Source organism: Hetaerina americana, unplaced genomic scaffold (assembly GCF_022747635.1).
Source record: "Hetaerina americana unplaced genomic scaffold, ioHetAmer1.1.p SCAF_9, whole genome shotgun sequence".
NCBI lineage: Eukaryota > Metazoa > Arthropoda > Insecta > Odonata > Calopterygidae > Hetaerina > Hetaerina americana.
Window position 1 is genome coordinate 50,461,388 of NW_027287538.1, and position 20,480 is coordinate 50,481,867.

The following is a 20,480-nucleotide window of genomic DNA, read 5'->3' on the forward strand; positions in this document are numbered from 1 at the left end:
ATGTTGGCATGATTTGCCAAGTATGCAAGGATGAATACATGTCACAAACTGTAGTATTTAAGTGGCACAAGCTCTTCAAAGATGGCCAAGAGAGTGTGGAAGACGGCTTGTGCCGAGGGCTCCAGTGCTTGACATCTGTCAATGTCAAAAACCAACAACAATATAGAGGTAAAAGCAGAACCGATGAACTTGGTAAATGGTTTATATACAAACCTTGTGGCGCAAATTTTTTTTCCAGTCTCTCATCAGAGTATTGAATTGCTCTCTCAATGGAAACACATTGAGGCATGTGACACCCTTATCTGGGAAGATAGAAACGTATTATGGATATAATATGGAGTGGGAAACCTAGCATCATCTGGCAATGAGTCAGTCTTTCCAGTGAGGGGAAATTGTTTGCCAACAAAATTAGAAGCACTGCATCTACACTCATCTTAGGTTCCAGTCTACAGAATCACAGGGCACTCTTAAAATATTAGGCCCCCAATCTGGAGGGATTAGAACCTGATACACTCTGACATTGAGCCAAACATTTTGAATGAGGGGCACGCATTTACTGCGAAAGGCTAAGTAACACGTTGGCTATCACGGTATCCCCCTGGTGGGCCTAAAACACAACGAAAGTTCATCTCTCTCCGCATTGGAGCAGCATGATAATTTTCCTGCCATAATATTTTTGCTTCATTACTAAAATGCAGAATGCTTACAAAAGGATAGAATGTTTACCGTAAAATTTAACAAATTATTATAAATAATATTTTACAGGCATTTTTCATAACATCTGAATCTCTCATAAAAATAGCCTGGCAATTTTTCAGGTGTGATGTGGTGGAACTGTTCCATGATGACAGAGACAATGGCTATTACAATTTTCCACTTAATAACTTAAATTATAAAGTGGAAAATTGTAATAGTCTTCGTCTCAGTTATTATTATTATTATTAACATAGTTTTGTGAAAGAAGCTTTATATGCGGCATCCTGGTTAATCCACATCCCTATTATTGAATCTACTCAAAAGTATAAAGGCAACATGCTATAATACTTCAACCAAAAAGGTTTCACTGGATCTTTGAAAACTAGTGGCGGATATTACAATCCTATAAAATGTTTTAGGGTACGAATAAACCTAACTTAGAATAAATACTGGCTGTGGAACCAATGCTTATTCTTCTTTACTTCACTTCAATTCTAACTCAAGTCTCAAGTACTGTTGGTAATGGGAACTGAAGAATTGGCCAGTCATTAATTAATAGTTTTCTGGTTTATATCCTTGATAGATAGAAATGACGTCCCCTCACTGGAAAGACTGGCTCAGATGATGCAAGGTCCCCCACTCCATATCATATCCATAATATGTTTTGATCTATAAATATGTGAAATACCTAAAGTGATGGCCATAACCTGCTGGAGCATCATTAGAATTAACTAATCGTTAATTATAAAATCACCAACAGTAATAGAAAACTTTAATATATTGATTTTTTTAGGAACTTAGAGGCCTCATAATATTTCCCTGTACATATAGTATTACAAGGATAAGATCCTGCTTCCATTTTTGTCACCTCTGATACTGTCCCACACCAACTATTAAATACCCATTGTAGGATTACAACTATTAAATACCTTACAATGGGTATTTAATAGTTGGCATGGAACTTGTTAATGGGGTAGAGTAAATACTTTTCTTCAGGGAGAAGTAGGTTTGAAAAATAATATGATGGCCTTTTAATATGCAAACATAAAATTGCCAAATCCATAAGTTAATAAACTGTGTAGGCAAATAATAAATTTGTAAATAATAACAGGTTCACATTAAATTTAATTGTAAATGAGAACTGAAGAATTAACACTAACATGTAGGCAACATTATATGATTTCAGTCAGCTTAAGCTCATAGCTTATAACTACACAGTTCAACTGACTCCATAATCATGACCATTTAACCTTGACAAACAAAGAGCAACTGTTTCTTAGGATTCCGATTTCAACCTAATAAAGTTTTGTAAATTTTTTTCACATTAAATATTTCTGAATTTGCAATTTTCCCTGGCCAGTATGCTTCAAAACATTTTTTTATTTCATTGTAAGAAGAGTATTTGTTCATGGAAGATTGACATTAACGGCATCACTTAAGTAAGAATATGCCACTGGTGATATTGTAAGCATGACAAAATATACCTGAAAACCCTTTTCAAATGCATAAAAGACAAAAAATGGACAAATATGAAAATCTGAACATTTATTCCACCAGATTTAGAGCATAAAATCTTTCTTTCCAGAAAAACATGAAATGGGAAAATATTTCTCTTTTCTCAACACTTATTTCATGTTAAATGGAATGGAACAAGGTATTAAAGTCTTACTACAAATTTTTCCAAAAAAGGGAAGTTTGCTAACCTCCTAGCTGAATGTGTACTGCTTTGCGGTGGAGCATCCTTCTTAAGAACATGGGTGTAATTGGCGACCCACTTGACCAGTGCCACTCTACATGGCACCAGTGGATCTTGGCGTCTCTTACCATCAGCATCCACTCGACCCTGAGACACTTGTCGAAGTTCTGGAAGATCTACAGTTAAGTATGAAAATTACTGGTTGAAATGGTGATGACATTTCAGAAAACAATTTAATTTTAATGAAACACCACTTTGTGGGCATATTTAAACTTTTGACAGTTTTTATGAAACAAAATAAACACACAGAGATGATAGCAACTTTGTTACCAAACATAGTTCCTAACAAAAAGCTTAAAAAAACTGAAGTGGTTAAAATTAATTTTTAATATAATGCTTAGGCCATGAAAACTCATAGATAATACTTTCTACACTTCAACTAGAAAATTGAAAGTATTCACAGCAATGACCATTCACTACAGTACACATATAACCTGAAATTTACATCTCTGCAGCCACAACTTTTATTTGAAAATGGTTCTTTCCAAAGGGTTCTTACCTAAAATGGGCTTATAAAGAGTCGTGGTGTGGGAGAATTTGGGAAATATATGAGGTAAATAATACTGCTTAAACCTCTCCAAGAGGAAACTTAAGCACTTAGGCTGCTGACTGGCTTTATCCTCCCACTCAATTTTTGTGACCTGCAAAGGAAACATCCATTTTACAATTAATGGAGCCAAAAAAAATAACACACATGAAGTAATATAATCAATATTGAATAGCATTTTGCAGGAACATCAACTAACTGATTGACTAATGTTATTGAGACCCAATCATATTATGTAATCCCAATCTTATGATCTTATGCAATCAAGGATATCTATACTAAAAACCATTTTATTTGTGGTATTTTCACAACTTAAGGAATGAGAGGCCATTCTGTAACTCGAATATGCAAAGGCATACAAAATTTTAATTCAAATGAGCAGATACATTTTACTTCTGCTTAGAGAGTAGCGATTTTTGTGTCAAATATAACATTCTCTGAAGGCATGCAATGTCAAAATAACTAATATGCAACAAATTTAAAATTGCTTATTTCATTGAATAAAACCTTAGTAACAAACTGCCTTACGTCAAATCCCTTTTTGGGATGAACAAAATCTTTAGATCAGGACATGGATTCTTTTCAATTAGGTTAATGTGTGTTTCATTGTAGCTGGCATTATAATAAATGGTGACATCATCTAATTTACTTTTGAATTAATGATAATTTATAGAAACCACATATTTTAAAATAAAACATATTGTGACCAAATAGTCCAAGAATGAAACCTAAGTTATTCTGGTAATAAAAATCCCAATTTAGGTGGATAAAGACATTTTTATGCATTATATTCACCAGTCATAACTTAGCATCTATTTAATTAGACTGATACAAATTTTAACAAGGGGAAATATTATATCATACCTATTTGCCTTGAACTATGTCCAGTGTAACCTGTAATTACGGTTTATGTTGGACTAGAAAAAGAGGAAAAATTAAATCAGGTTTATTTTAGCCTGAAATATTTATTTTAGCCCGAGTCCAAAAACAGCACTTTTGGCCTTTTACGTTGGACTATTAATACTGCTAACTATGGACATGATTACGGACACTCATACACTAGGTGAAGAAAAACCCACCCAGGTGGGAATAGAACCTGCGACCCTTGGGTTGGCAGACAAGGACATTACCCATGGGGCTGGCTTGTGTGCATTTCAGATTTTAGGCGGGGGGTTTGAATATTTTCTCAATTTGCCATTTCTGAGGAATGGTGGAATTTCATATAATTTCAACCTTCAGAAATCCAAATTTGCGGTGTCCGTAGCAAAGCAAACTGAAATACACAGAATATCAGAGTGCTAAAGATGAAAGGTTTTCAGGAGAGAACCAGTGCAATGAGATATAAAAATAATTAAATGTAGTTGAATCAAGTTTTTCAAACTTATCATGAATGAAAAACTTGCAACACTTCGGATACAAATGTTGTTGATGGTTGTGAGGAATTTTAATAGATAAATAAACCCACTGCTTGGCACATATTCTTCACTTTTTGAGTGAAAATTACAATTCTGTGTACTCTAAACATTCATTGATTTATGGTAGAAAGTCATGAGGTAGAAGTAAAAATTCACAGAACCTAAAATCTTATATATGTAAATCAGAAAAGAATGAAACCTGCACTCACAAAAAAAAGAAACTAGTTACAAAGGATGCCTTGCAAAAGAGTGACACGTCCTAATAGGGAGGTCATGTATGATTAAGTCTTCCTGTGCAACTCACCTCGGAGACAATGTACTCTAAGAGCAGGTCAAGGAAGAAGCGAGTGGGGTCATCTGGTTGTTTCTCACCACCTTGTGGAGGCAGAAGGGGATGGATCTCCACTGCAGTCACCGGACACACTAAAACACACAACCATTATAAAACATGAAAACTTTTAATCACAACAAATAAAGACTCCAGTTTGTGAGGTGTAGGAAAAATATTTTTATTTTCATTGCAATTACAGGGGTTTTTACAGATAGAAGAATGTCACAAGTGGAGGTGATAGGATGCGGCGAAAGGAGAATAGTTTTATGAGGAGGAATTCAAAAAAATTCTGCACAGATGCCACAGCAAACTAAAAACTTACCATAGCCCATTGGCCAATATCCCTCCTCAAAGTAATTCCCTCAAATATGTAAGGATACAATATTCTGAATTCTTTCTTCACAAAACTTCTGGGCATATGTACACTGAATTCTTCATTGCAGATATAAATTTTGTATTTCATGATCATAAATCAGCTGCCTGAGGACAAACTCCAATTCCAATTCTTCCGAATGCATCAATTTCACAGGGCAAAAATTGTTTGCCAGGATATGAGCCCTGATCCCTTGATATACAGCTGAGTGCTTTGACCAATTAAACCATTGAGGTGTCATATTACATGGTGTTTTTAGACTTTGAAATTGATGCATTTTAATGCACATTAGCTGATCACTCCGTTTAAGCTACTGTCGTGGCACCTCCCACAGTTAATGGAATTTGCCAAATTCTTCAGTCAGAGTGCAATAAAATGTCCCATAAACAATGCCTACCTTCTCAGAGAAGTATTAAACGTTTGAATATTGATCCTCATGGAAAAGCTGCCCAATTGTAGAAATATTTTGGATTGCTTGGGACAAAGTTCTCCTTTTGTGGTTGACATCATGATATTTAATCGACCTTGAACTGGGAATGATATTAGTGGGGTCGTCTGGTGATAAACAACACCTAATTCAGTTCATGAGTTCACCAAAGAGTTGCTGAATTAATGTCATGTCTCCGTTGAGCATTACCTGTGATTGGCAGAAGATTCCATGCAAGCATACTGCCATTTTGAATATCCATCATGAAAACTGCTTGAGGAAATGTGCAGAAAAGTGAACAAAAGAATGTCACTATTACACATGCTGAATTATCTACATGGCATGTGTTCTTGCCACCACAACTTGAGGCACACTGAACTACTACCGAATGTCTATGAAGAACATTCGTCCTTAATATTTTTCAAGTGTACTTGAAAAACAAAAAAGATAGGGGTTGAGAAAGGATCCAAAAACATTGCCAATGAAATTTCAAAATTTATGAATTATACAGAGTCATTGTAATAATTGGTTTAATTCGTACCATCTACTCTTAATGAAAATGCTACAGTACGTTAAACCTTGCGATTTTGTTGTTTATAGTTTTTGAGTGATTGTGCCTGCAAAAAACTCACATACAGTGGAACCTTGCTTAACAAACAGCTTGCATGATAAGTTATTCACATGACAAGCAAAAAATATTTATTAAAAAAACTTGGGGGAAGCAGATTTTCCAGAATGATTGTCCACCTGCTGCTTCAGTTTGCGTTAAGCATTCATTCTGCTAGCGTTAATGCCGTTAGTGATCACACATTTTTACAAATTCAAGTTCAGAATATATTAGTGATATTTTGGTAAAAGTTGAATAATAATTTATGAATACTTTTAAATATCTCCCTGAAGAAAATACTACAGGAAGACAGCCACTTGAGAATAAAAATAACCATAGAAATGAAAAAAAAACATTGAAAAGAGAGTATGAGGTGTGAGCGTGGCTGATCTAGCATGCACAAAACCAGTCTACATCAATGATTTACACTATTTAAAAACTAAACTAAAAAGAAGGCAGTCTACATAGAACAATTACATTTTTACCCTCATTAGGACTATTATATGCATATACTTCCAATTTTTACAATGATCAATTCAGATTGTTTTTAGCTGAAGGAATTTACATGAACTTCAATGGAAACCATTCTGTTACTGAAAAATGATGTGACGTGGTAAAACCCAACTTCCATGCTCAGAAATTTCCCTTGCATTCCAGAGTCATAAGTACATGAACTCAAAATACATGTGAAAGAAAGTTAACCATCAATACCAGTTCTAATAAGACTGTTTGGATGTCTGGGGGCTGGGTTGCAGGATGAAGCAGCAACCCATCCCCCACCACCAATGCGGCAAAGGTAAAAGAGCAAGCATGGTGACCCATATATATTATCAAACACAATTTATGATGAAAGGTAAAATATTATACTAACCACCGCGGGTTGGATCAGCATTTCCAGTGGCAGGGTGTGATGAAGGCCTTCCAGCTGAATTTCCTACAGGAAATCCAGGTACAAGGGTGGCAAACATGTTGTGCAAAGATTCAGGGGCCCTGTCACCCAATGCCTGATACCAGAGCAGGAAAAGCCTAAGGGAGGGTGAGAAAATTTTCCATTAAAAAAAAATTATACCGTTCAATTCAGCATGGTAAAATATACACTTATCTTTTGTCGCTCACATCAACTGCAGTCACAAATGATGCGCTCATTAATGAACACAGAATTGTATTAGTGTATGGGTAATAAACTAAAAAGATTATTTCTTTTGTGGTAGAAAAGGGCATTATTTGATTAATTTTTCTTCTGAAAAAGATTATCACTTACACTCAGCAAATAAGGTTGTGCCGAGATAATGTAATCTGCCATTCTTTCTCATTTGATTTCTTTCCCCATCCCTCATCTTTTTTATTTCCTTTACATTATTATCACATAAGGATCAGGGCTACTGGCCAGAAATGTACAACCTTCATTTAGATACTATTGCTGTACGTATTAATGTAGTTTTTCTGCAAGTTCTGTAACTTTAGGTAGAGGCTGCAAAGTTTTAGTAAAGTTCAGAGAGTGGTTATTGAAGGAGAGGAAGGTTCAAAGGGAACGTCGGAATCAAAGATAATGAGCAGTCATGTTTCATTTGGATCTCTCACCGACAGTGTGCATGGTGATGTATTTACTCCCCACTTCTCCAATGGTGCACTGCAGTACTCCAATTCACATAACTATGTATTACTTCTGTCTAAAACTGTCTCTCCTAGAATAGTTTTAAGGATAGACCTTTCGTGCCTTCAATATACACATCATACTGTCATTATCAATGATAACCTATTGGTTAAGGTAAGCTGTGGATGGGCACCATGACTAAAGACTGCTACATCATAATTCTTCCCCAATAATACTTGGCCCCTATTTAATACTTGGCCAACAATATTTGGCCCCTTACTCTAGAATACCTTCTCCTTATATCCTTATGCATTCTGCTTCCCTTTATTCTCTTCAACATGTCCATTCTCTTCTTCCCCTACCTAGCTTTCCTAATATTCTCCTTAACATCACAGTAATTAACAATGACAATCAAAATGTCCTGCATCCACTTTTCCAGCCTATCATTTATTGCCTGAAGTGCCTACCCCATTGTGTCACTGTAAATAAGTTTTATAAAATACAACAATCCAGTAGAATGTTAACTCAGCATATCATATAAAATAAATCATTGTAGTGTTTATTTCACATTGAGGTGAAAACAGAAACTTAAAAATTACTCAACTTGATAAATGCATGGATTATAGCAATCATGAAAATCTACTTCCAAACAGCTTGTCACAATTTACATTGCACATTAGAGCATGCATCTTGAATATAAACTGAGGACTTCAGTAGGATGGAAGCCTGGAGAACACTGGATATTTTGAATGGATTGAAAGAAGAGACTGTGAGGATTCACAATTTTAGTTTTTCGCCACAAAGTATCTTTAAATCGCTTATTGAAATATGCAACTATCATTTTTTCCTAAAAGTACATTGAGCTCCTTTTGTACTTTTCATTTTGTCAAGCAATGTAGGTAATAAAAACATTGATTTAATTATCCTGTTATTATCTTCAGTAAGCCACCTATTACAACAGATATTACATGAAGTTTTGAGAGATTATGAAAACTCGTTCGAATTTTAACATTAACAAAATTAGTTCTTATGTTATCTTTCCTCATCAATTTTTTCAGAGTGACCCACACAACCAATCAATTGGAGAATACAAAATAATTAGCACTTACCTGGTGGCATCACGGCGAAGCTTCCATGAATTCCCTGGGTGTAAAATTTTGTGCATAATACGAGTAAGGCTGTGACACTGCCATCTTTTTCCCACCAGCTCCGGGAGCAAAACAAACACACGCTCAAGAGTAGCCAAGGCACAGTCAACCTCTTCCCGATGAGCTTTGTGTACTGCCAATGAAAAATCATGGATTCACTCTTCAGAAACATTTAGAAGTGTCATAAAGACAGGCCACCACAATTAAAAGGTTACAGTCTCTCAAAGATTCTAGTATTTAAACAGAAATTTTGAATAACAAATGAAGAATTAGCTTTCTTTCAAAGAGTTAAGAGAATATTTTGGGTACAAACTAAGATGAACTTGAAGAAAATGATTGTCTTCCAACAAGAATTTCAGCATACTTACTTTTCCAACTCCAATTGTCAATGTAAAAATTAGAATTGTTGGAGGAAGTGGTCAAACGCAAGGCTTTGAAAAATTTGTAAAGCCTACTCCCTCACCAAATTCCCATATTGGAATGAAAATATATAGCTGGATAAAATATAAAAGTGAGACTTCAAAAACATTAAGGTAACATATATGTAAGTACTTAATGAATTGATCCAAAATGGAGGCCAAAAAACTGTTCATATTAATACCAACAACTGAAATAACTGGTTAAGAAAAAAAATAAGGAATTAACTTTAAGTTGTTCATGCACATCTAACAGCACAGCAGCTTTCCATTATGAAAACTCACAACAAAAATACAGAAATAAACTAGTTAAATGCAGTAGTCTTGAGTAAAAAACATTGTTAAAAATGCATTCCCATTCATGGCTCATTCACAGATACAGACAGGCATAAACCAACAATCAAGATAAAGAAGCCAAGGAGAAGGATTCATAAAGAGGTAAAGATGACATACTTATGCAAATATCCTGGAAATCGGAGTTGAACTGTTATCAGACCTGATGTTGAATTTAAACTAATCTAATCTGTCAGACATAATGTCCAAAAAGAGCAAGGCACCAAAAAATATCATCATTCTTTACGTATTTTCAAAATTTTTATCATGCAGATAGATTTCCCTGACAAAAATTATAACAATTAACTGCAGCCATATGAATTTTATGGAACAACTCTGAAATAGGCAAGCAACACAAATCATATTTTTATTTACAAATTTTGTGAAACATTAAAAGTAAAATAGGTGGCATGAAATGAAATTAGTGACTATGTAATTCCAGACACTTTATTTAAAAACACGACCCTGGTTTAAATAAAGTGTGTGTATTACAAAGTCAATAATTTCATTTAATTTCAATATGCTAAGCAAATTCTATAAATTAAAGCCAGATACAACTATTTTTTTTAAATAGTTGGAAAAAGATTATACACAATGGCCTACATAAAAACAAACAAACATCTGACTGAATATGGTAATTTATTTAGAGAAAATCAATTTTTCAAATAATTTCCAGGGTAAAAAGAGGATTTTAAATTATAAAATGGCCAATTTTACATCCGGTCACACCAATAAATCTTTTCGCAATACAGCAAATTGGGCTGACATCACAGATATAAATTAATTTTATTTGACTTCTGAGTTTATGGCTATTTTACTCAACAATATGGGAATGAGAAAGGAAATATTAATTAAAATGCCACTCAAACCAGAACCATCACACAGTACAATAAGAACAAAAGATCCAAAGCCAGTACAATGTAAGATTGAACACCCAGAACATAATCAAACATACAGAACAATGAATGAATACATCCTCAAAAGGCAATGAAATGCACACACAGAATTACTGAATGATTTTACAATAGTAAATTAAGGGTGTTGACAGGAAAGTAACCAGCTATTATTGCCTGTAAAAATTGTCCAAGTGAACAAGAATGCACAGAAGGATGCCCTAGTCAATATTTAAAGCTCTGATGTAAAGGGCATATAAAAAGAATGCAAAACTTGCCACAATATTAAATCAAGAGCTTTCACACTAGTGAAATGTATAATTCTGACGGCATAAAGAAACTATGGAGCCTGTGAAATGGGCTGTCAAAGTCTGAAAAGCACTCATAAAATCTCAAGGGAGATGAAAGCAACAGCCAAGGAGATTTCCTATCTTCTTTCTAATTGGTTTCTTTACGTCTATCAGGTATATTTGGTCACAAAGAGATAATTTTTAAATGAAATACAAAGATTTAACCTCCATTGACCAAATAAGCCAACAGAAAAATGTGGACACAATTTAAGAGCTGTTGCAGAGATATTACATTTCTGGGGACAATAATTGCCTGCCATTTCCACAAATCATTATGCTATATCCATAATCACACCGTCTGATCCATTTCAGATACTCAGGAGGACTAAAATTGCATTATTCACTGAATTTAAGAAGTTGGATTAGAGACTAGTACATCAAAAACTTTGCTCAGTGTCAGCAATAATAAAATCTGTTCTATGAAAATGGGAAAATGAATAAATTCTAGATCACTGTAAAGTTCTTCCATCAGAAAAGAAGTTCAAGGGGTTTCCTTACAATAAAATTTGAGGTTTCAATTGCAAAATTCCAAAATTTATTACCAAGACATCAAAAATATAAATTTAAAACTTTCATCACACATACACATTTATCAGGGCTTTCTACAAACATGAGCATGGTTCATCAAGGTATAAGATTAAAACATATATACCTACTGGGAATGTTTAGCTCTAATCGAAGGGCATCAAACAGCAACGTTCAGTTAAAGAAAAGCAATATATACATAAAAGAAATATTAACCATCGATGAACAAAATAATAATGCCTAACAGTTTTGAATGTTTAAGGGTTGGTTCATAGTAATTAACAACATTCACAACACCCCTTTTCAAGACTGAATTTATGAAAGTGTACATCTTTACTGAAAAAAGGCACTAAACTGCACAAAGAACAAATGTTCCTACGGGGCAGCAGTAGTAAGCCCACAAAACTTGCTCAGGGAAAAGCTATTGACAACATACTTGTCACCCAAGGTGTGCAAGTGCTACAGTAACAATCACTGGAAACTTAGGGTTCAATGCCTTAAATGAGCGACCATGGAGCAAACAGGAGACGTTGCTGAGAATTCCGTGGGTCAAGGTCAAGGGAAGGCCCACTCAATATGCCTAGCAACCCATTCTTGGCCGACCAATTGGGAGCCTTTGCACATCACTCCCTTGAATTCACATTGGAAACAAGGCTCATGGCAATTGAGAGACATGATTCATGGAGAAAACAATCCATAGACTTTCAACTGATTCAAAGGTTAAGTTACCGAATACTCAAGGAAAAATGGTGCATAGTACCATATAACTACAATGTATTCTTGGTACTACCCATCAGCTAAAGCTTAATTAAATATTTTCACTTAGCATCACTATGCTTAGCAGTTAACTCAATCAAAAATATTTTGAAATGAGCAGAATTATGCACCATTCATCTGAAAATGGTTGTATTGGATTAAATGAGGAATTGTCAAAATCATTCAAAGTGGAAGAAATAGATACGAGCAATTACAAATTCATGAATTTAATGGATCAATGAATTCATGCATTTAATGAACAACACCCCAGCTCATGCACGGATGAAAATTATGATGATCTGTGAGTGAAATACCACCAAAAACTCACTGGTTGCACACACCGTGGATAGAGTAAAATTTTAATCCTGTCTTGTAAACCTCTACTTAGCACATAACTTTGAGAAAATATTATTATTAACTCATTTAGACCAGGTTTTTTGATGTCTTGTTCAACAGAAGGTTAACTTTAACCTCTGGTTAAGGTCAAAACTCAGTTTTATGAATGCTAGTAAAATTCAAAATCAACCGTTAAATAGCTCAAAAACTGACAAACAATGTTACAATGATTATAATGTTCACATTTATGAATGCGAAATCTTATTTCTTCATGAAATCATATTTTTTGGTAATCTCCAGGTCAAGTTAATGTTCACCTGAATTAATGATTGGATTTAACGAGACAAATAATATAGTTTCTACCATGATTTGGTGGAAACTCTGACATGACGGAAGAAGAAACTTTGATTTTCAACACACACACTAATCCTCTCCTCCTGTCCAACCTGGATTAGCGTACATATTTGATGTCTAAGTATTGTAATTTACCTGAAGATGTTACGCCATAGTGAAACTTAGGTTGTGAAATGAAACTTCATGTGGAGAAGCAAAGTGTCTTCGTCCCTTGTTTTAAGAGACATTATAAAACTGGTCCTTAGTGTCACGAGCCTTTATCATTATACCCTATTGACTACCTCATTCAAAAACAAGACAAATATCACTATGAAGCTATTTATATATTTGGTGATGGAACTGAGTCATCATTTATAGTGATGAGCATTTCAACTTCACCTTTCATAAGATATATCCAAAAGTGGGATTTTTCGCAAAAGTTAAAACATTCCAAAAGCCATCACCCTTACTGCTGCTACACAGTGAAGAACAGAATATTTCATTGAGACACAGAAAGCTCAACTAAATACTCATGCATATGCCATTTATATTGCCAGTTTTCTCTCTCAAGAGCTATGTTATTTAATAAATAAAAACTGGGCAACGTGATTACAAGTGACTGCATAGTGAAACAAGATCATCTTATTGGCACATATGATTTTAAGTTTCCTAAAATTGATTATACTTCAGCTTTCAAACAACAATATTACCAGATAAACAGAATCACAAATATTGTCCAGGAATGAGATAGGCCCTTAATTTTTCAAATATAAACCTTCCAAACCTATACCAATCTACTCAACTAATTAATAAAAAAGTAAAAAATCATCTGAGGATCATACTTAGTGGAAACAGTTTTTTAATAATGAACTACTACAATGTAAATTTTCAACGAAAGATTAAGTAACTGACACAACTGTGAGAAAATTTGCAGCGGGATGAATCATTCATTTTGACTCATGTAATCGCCCAGATCTCATGATTTCTGGCCGAGTGCTTAGCCAGTTAAGGTACTAAAGTGTCCTCTAATACTTTGAATTTTTCAAAGGGTTTTAATAGAGCAAGATGATCAGATAAAAAAGTTTATTAACAACATCAAAAGGTAGTCATAGTTATGCACATAACACTTAACATTTAGGCACAATATGCCTTTGCCTTTTCTACAAATTCAGGAATACTACAGAAAATGCCAAAGAGAAACTTTAGTAGACTGTGACAAAATATACATGACTTTAATCACTTCATGTCACAGTAATTTATCAGATCTTTTATTTACTATCACAAACTGAAAAGGCATTCAGTTAATAATCAAGGGATCTGGCCTTGAATCCCAGCTGAGGTAACTGATTTTTGCACTGCAAACTCTCTTGCATTAGCATACACACCATTGGATTGACTCAACTGTGGTAACTCTTGTGGCATTTCTGATGGCATCCTTAAATTTGCTTTAAATTTACAAAGTGGCAGTTCATTTGAACTAAAAACAAGTTTAATTGGAACTAAATTAATGCATATTCTTAAACAAAAAAATAAATGAGCCCCAAATGAAGACTACCTTTTGGAAACTACAGTTGACCACTAATTAAAAAAAATATATTTTCCGAGTTATAGGCATTTGAAAATTAGAAAGCATGACATAAAATACTAAGCATCAGTTGTGTAGGGTCTGTAAAACATGATAAGTGCATGACATAAAATATGGAACCCAGAAACGTATAACCCTGGTAATGCATAGGCATGCAGAAGAGATTCAGGAAGAATTTACAAGTGGTGTGTTTCATATGAAATCTTCAGACGAAAAAAAAAACTCGAGGAAAACTAAAGAAAGACCCAATACTTCTTGAATTTAAGCATAACCTTTTCCGAGAAAATACCAACAACTGTAAATCACATTAACCTGATCTTGGTGACAGCGTGGAGCAAGTACTTCACAGATAATCCCAAATAATTTGGCCCATGCAGCAAACATGATCCACATCCACACATAATTGTGGTACATATCATGTCTAAACTAATACAGTTATAGTTACAACACAATCCTGTGGAGATCCCAGGAATAGCTCACCAAACCTTTAAACTATAACCAGAACACCTCCAGTCCAAGAAATTACACTACCCACAGACAACTACAGTCTAGTTGTATGATACAAATTCAAACTTCAATTTATTCAAGCATGCTATAAGAAACCTTCCACCTCCTACTTAACGGGTGAAGGGTAGACAAGGAGAGCTGCATGGCAAAAGTCAACTGCATCATGCCAGAGAAATAATTCTTGTACTTCTACTCTTTACTCACCCAAGTGGAAGGGCAGCTCTGTATTTTAAAAAGGACCCGCAGTGGAAAAAGAAAGAAATAACTGAACATCAGAAACAATGACAAAAAAATGCAGCCAACTGCCAAACATTGCTGATATTACCAACATGATTCCGGGGACAAAAGAGCTTTTTTTTTTAATACAGTCAATCCTCGTTTTGATTTGAAGAGGCGTTGAGAGTATTTAAACTACTTAACTAAGCGTGACAATTAAAACTTTGCAAGCTTTTCATCGCATGGAAAACATTCACCGGTATATGCATTACATAAGAAATGTATTTTATGGGAGACTAATGAGATCCACTGAGCAATACTCCATCGGTAATCAATCTTTAGTTTATGGGAAGAGGAATCCCCATTTAGGCAATCGCAATGGAGTGATAAAATTCACGTATTCATTTATTTATATAAGGCATCAAAAACTGAGATTTAATTCCTGTTATAGATTCAGAGTTGTAGTTTCATTATTCCAAAACTAGAATGATAAGCAACCAATCCAACAGAAAGAATTTGCGGCAGGGAGATACCTCATATTGAAAGGTAACTGTAATGATAAGTTATATTATATCATGGAGTATTATTTCACATTGAAATATCAGTTCTATTTGGAATGATTTAAACAGAGTGTTTCTCAATTTTCCAAAAATTACTTACTTAGGGAAGTAATATTTTTAAAGAGATATGTGAAAAATACAAATATACGGTGAAGAATCAAGTGCAAAACATCAGGATGAATGTGAAAAATGACTAGAGTATAGAGAACATGGCCCAGAAAGAGAAATTACCGTGGCAAACATTACTACATAAGGAAATAGAGCACACCATTAGTGATGGGACTACCATAAACAAACCACACAAAAATTTCATGTTATATTTATATATTCTTTCAAAACTAGAAATCTCCTAACCCAAATAGGTATAATGCAATAAAAAACAATTTTTTCTCTCTACTTTTCCTTTATCGATACATTTTATTCTTCATGACACTATTTTGTATAATATTAATAAGACAATATGTAACATTTTTATACTTAAGTGCATTGAAAAATGACCACCTACATTGATCATATTAAAGTATTTGAATGTGGAACATTAACCTTAACTCAAAAACATTATGGGAATAGTAATAAGAGTTAGGAAGAATGGATGGATGATTAAATAAAGCACCGGAACAAACTAACCATGAACAGAACTCATTTAGCCACAATACATTAAAATTGGGAAAATTATTACTTTTATTATTTCAATTTTATCCATATTTGTCGGTTTAGGTCGAGGAATGTATGCACAGGTGTATATTACTGAATTGCTGATACTGTTAAGTATACAATTAAATCGTGAAATTCTCAATGAGATTGCAACTTTGAAATAATAAAATTATTATGATTCTGGCCAAGATAATTCTATTATTTATTTTCGTAATTATGTTCATCAGAATCACTAGAGACAGGATTTCATTTAGAATGGTGTCCTCATTGTGTTAGATTTTTTTTCAATATCAAAAACACTTGCCAAAAGCCATTTAGCCACATCACATTTTTGGAGAATTGCTACTTTTTGCAGTGTATAGCTGCAGCATTGCATTCACCACTGGTATGAAGTCATTTTTAAAAACTAATAACCTTATTCATTACACAAGAATAAATTTAACATTTGTTTCATATTAAACATACACATATTTAGGAGTCTGTCAAACCTTCCCCTTATTGGAGAACAAAAAACTGGATGTCATCTGATAAGGACTGAACTTGATAAAGGAAGTTACTGATCTTTAAGTAATCTAGCTACGCATTCACAAAAGCTTGCAGAGTACATTCAATAAATAATGTCTTCTACATTATTGAAGCATAAAAAAATAAAATGAAATATTATGACGAGAAAATCCCACTAAATCCTAAATAAATGACTTTAATTGACACCAAACTAATGAAAGGATTAACCATGAACACTGCAAACTTAGTTATTATATTAAGCAATGCACTTGTATATTCAAGCATGCTCACTAACAAGCCTTGTTGGCTTTTGGGGGATTATGGTTGACAGAATGTTATTCTCACACGATATAAATAAGAAAAATAGGCATACAGCTATGCATGCCTCTGAATTTAATGTAGATAAATGAAATTAAATAGGATCATGTACTCACCTCGCTGTTTAAGGGTTGCTTCTGCATTAATAAAGCTTTCATAGAGGACAAAGTATATGTGACTATAGTTTGCCTCAAAAATGTGCCTTGCTTCGTCAATGTCAGCATTTTCTGTTCAAAATAAATTATTTGAAATTTAAAATTGGTTAAATAGGGCTGAATACCCAAGAGGTGACAATTAAAAACATGGAATACTAAGAGAGAAACTTGTATGTTATACGTCAATGCCATGATACAAACATAGGTGAAAGACTATATAATCAATCAATGTTTTTCATTATTAATGATTTTATAAAGGAATTCATCATGGTTATACACAAGAAGACGTCTCAAGCTTTTTGAAACAATCAGTATCTAACATCTTGAAAAATACTCATTCGACATCAGACAAAACATTTGGCATACAAACTTGTTTTGTGATATAATGGGATACATCAAAGGACTCAATGAAAAAGTATAATTAACTGGTATACAAAGATGTTTATGTAGAATGAAATGCAACCATACAAAGGCTAAAGCTATAAAATGTAATAATTTTCCGATATTTAAAATATCATACGGTCACCACTACAAAATAAAAGGGAGTACTATTGCACATGGCAAAGAATATAACTTTAGACATGGGTGAGGGCTATCAGGGCAGGTAGGTACCCCACCATGATTGAAGATTGTAAAAATAGGGGTAAGATCTGGGCATATTGGAAAATATGATGTGCTGCTTGAAATTCTATTCCTTGTTTATAAAGGAAATCATAATAAATATTTCATAGAAATTAACATGGTTCATGCAACATGATATAATAGATTAAGTGAAGCATGAACTACCTCTCAAAATTTGCACAACTTTCGAATGAATAATATAACTTTTCCTGAATACATTTTGTTAATATTTTATTATTACAGATTTTTTCAATGATGATTGCCATATACTTGGACCGGAATCATCTTTTATGACAGTTCCAAAAGCCCATAGAATAATGGATCCAAAACGACGCCAAAAGTTCCATACAAGTGTTCGAAACTGCAGAGCCGTTGCATAATATTTTTAAAATGTTTGACACCATAATCGGACTGCTTTAACGTCAAAATAAAAAAAACTTACTATCATGCACCATATCAATACACGGGAGTTCATTTACCTTTCAAGGTAGAATATCTTCAAAATATGACAAACGGTCTCAAGTGCATTTATAACTGAGAAAGGCTGCACATAAAGTCAAATAAGTATCACCTTTCGTTTAGGATAATTGGCAATTAGGCAACTCGAGAGATATTGATATGCCGGAGGTTGAAACAACATAACAAATCTTGTAGGAAATCCAATAGTTTGCATGAAAGGTGTACACTTTATACGGTCATTGACATGAGCTAAATCCGCCTAATAAGACTGTCAACCAGTATAATGACGGAAAACTTACCGATGATAATTTTTATATGCTTCAATCGGGTAGCAGTGTCTTTCTTGGAGTCTTGTATCTTTTGAGTTGACTTCTTCACATCTGCGTGTATTTTCTTGCTAAACATGATTTATTAACTTAATAAATAACACTAAATGACCACATTATACTTCTTTATTAGGGAAGTAAATAGTCGAAAAATACCATTATAAAGTAAAGACAATTCCCATACAAAAAAAACTCGGACGATACATTCGCACGGTTCTACAGGTTCTATTGTTCTCCCACTTTGGTAGCTGTTCTACTCACTAGATGGCAGAGGCTTTGTAATGTTGACGTATATGATCTCGACCCGATGTGACAGGTGAGCGACGGTCCGAGCATGTGGGAGTGGGCTTTTGAATCGCGGTTTTACCTTAAAACATCAGCTATGGACGGCTAAATCTCATTAAAACCGAAGCTGACATTTTACAAAACGAAATGTTTTGGAACTAATTTAAATTTTTATTTAGCATTGACTTTCTTTCACTTGCAATTTTTCAGATTTTGAAACAGAAACCTCCGCTTGATTGCAATGCGGTCAAAGACATCAGAAATAGATAATATTCATTATTAGTTAGGAGTTTCGGGCCAAAAGTAGATGAGGGAATCGGTAGAAAATGATTGGAAAGTCTTGTTCGTGCGCCAAGATGTTTCAATATTGAATTAGAATGTACAATCACATGTATATTTAGTTTTTCTAATTAAAGTCACACGCGTTTAATAGGTCGTGCTTAATATATGGAGAATCGCGTATGTTTTTTAAAATTTGAATAGCTTTTGAAATTCGAATGAGTCAAATTAAATATAACTTTTTAGTAAGCAGTAAGTAATACCATAATTTGAAAATCTGCTGACTATATTATGACATCGCCAGGCTTAAATATCCCGCTCAGATGATGAGATGTTAAAAAGAGATCTCCACTTCCGTAAATCTCCAGATGTTCAGCTGGATGGCTAGGCAACTTGTTCTATAATTAAAAAAAAAATGGTCCTAGATTCTCGTGGTTTATTGATTGCTGAGCGCGATTACGATAAGGCTGACTAGTTCACAAATACGGGTCTTGCCAACCTATGCTCCATTAAGTATAACTCACGTCACTATGCCTAAACAGAACAAAAATTGGTCAACAAATTTACAGTTACGTTATTACATTACACGTACGATTACGATCATATGTTAAAAAATGAACTTCAGCACATCAAACTTTGGATGATGTTCCCAAAAAATAATAAAAATAATGTCAAAAAGGCGACTTGGCTCGTTGAAAATGGTATGTAGCAGCGACTCACTCATCAGGTCATGTTTCCTCTTCTAGCTTGCCACACGTGACTACAATTCCTAAGACTCAAGAGACCCCGAGTAGGTTAGTCAAGGCTCGCGAAGAGAATGGAAATGTATTCTATATTAACTCGTAGCTTGAATTTTGAATGATTCGTTTGGCAATAGCGAAATTGGCACAAGAAATGCTAGATGGGAAACAGAGTGAATATTACCTTATGATTAACCATCCATTTGGAGAAATATTCTTAGTTCCACGCAAGTTAAGTTCTACTTCTTGCGATTAGTCGTACAGGGAGCATAGCTGCACCGTAATACATGATAGCTACACACACCAACCGCACTTATTTACGGGACAATCGACTCAAATTGTGCACATAATTTGATGATCTCAATGCCTTTCTTAAACCACGAGGAACAGAACCACCTTGATCTCTTCGTCAAAAGTTATCGCAGAAAAAGTGGC

General features: G+C 34.2%; 1 protein-coding gene across 1 annotated transcript in view; it reads right to left on the bottom strand.

The window, feature by feature from the left end:
- The window catches only part of LOC139699070 (probable Rho GTPase-activating protein CG5521), a 75,840-nt gene extending 56,902 nt beyond the window's left edge, over positions 1-18,938 (bottom strand). The window contains exons 1-8 of the mRNA XM_071598071.1: positions 18,715-18,938; positions 17,297-17,407; positions 15,133-15,150; positions 8,856-9,027; positions 7,024-7,178; positions 4,719-4,837; positions 2,952-3,093; positions 2,400-2,568 (exon numbers count right to left, since the gene is read on the bottom strand). Of these exons, the coding sequence (XP_071454172.1) occupies positions 2,400-2,568; positions 2,952-3,093; positions 4,719-4,837; positions 7,024-7,178; positions 8,856-9,027; positions 15,133-15,150; positions 17,297-17,407; positions 18,715-18,820 (992 nt within the window). The 5' untranslated portion in view covers positions 18,821-18,938. The remainder of the gene's footprint in view (positions 1-2,399; positions 2,569-2,951; positions 3,094-4,718; positions 4,838-7,023; positions 7,179-8,855; positions 9,028-15,132; positions 15,151-17,296; positions 17,408-18,714) is intronic.
- Between the last annotated feature and the right edge of the window lie 1,542 nt (positions 18,939-20,480).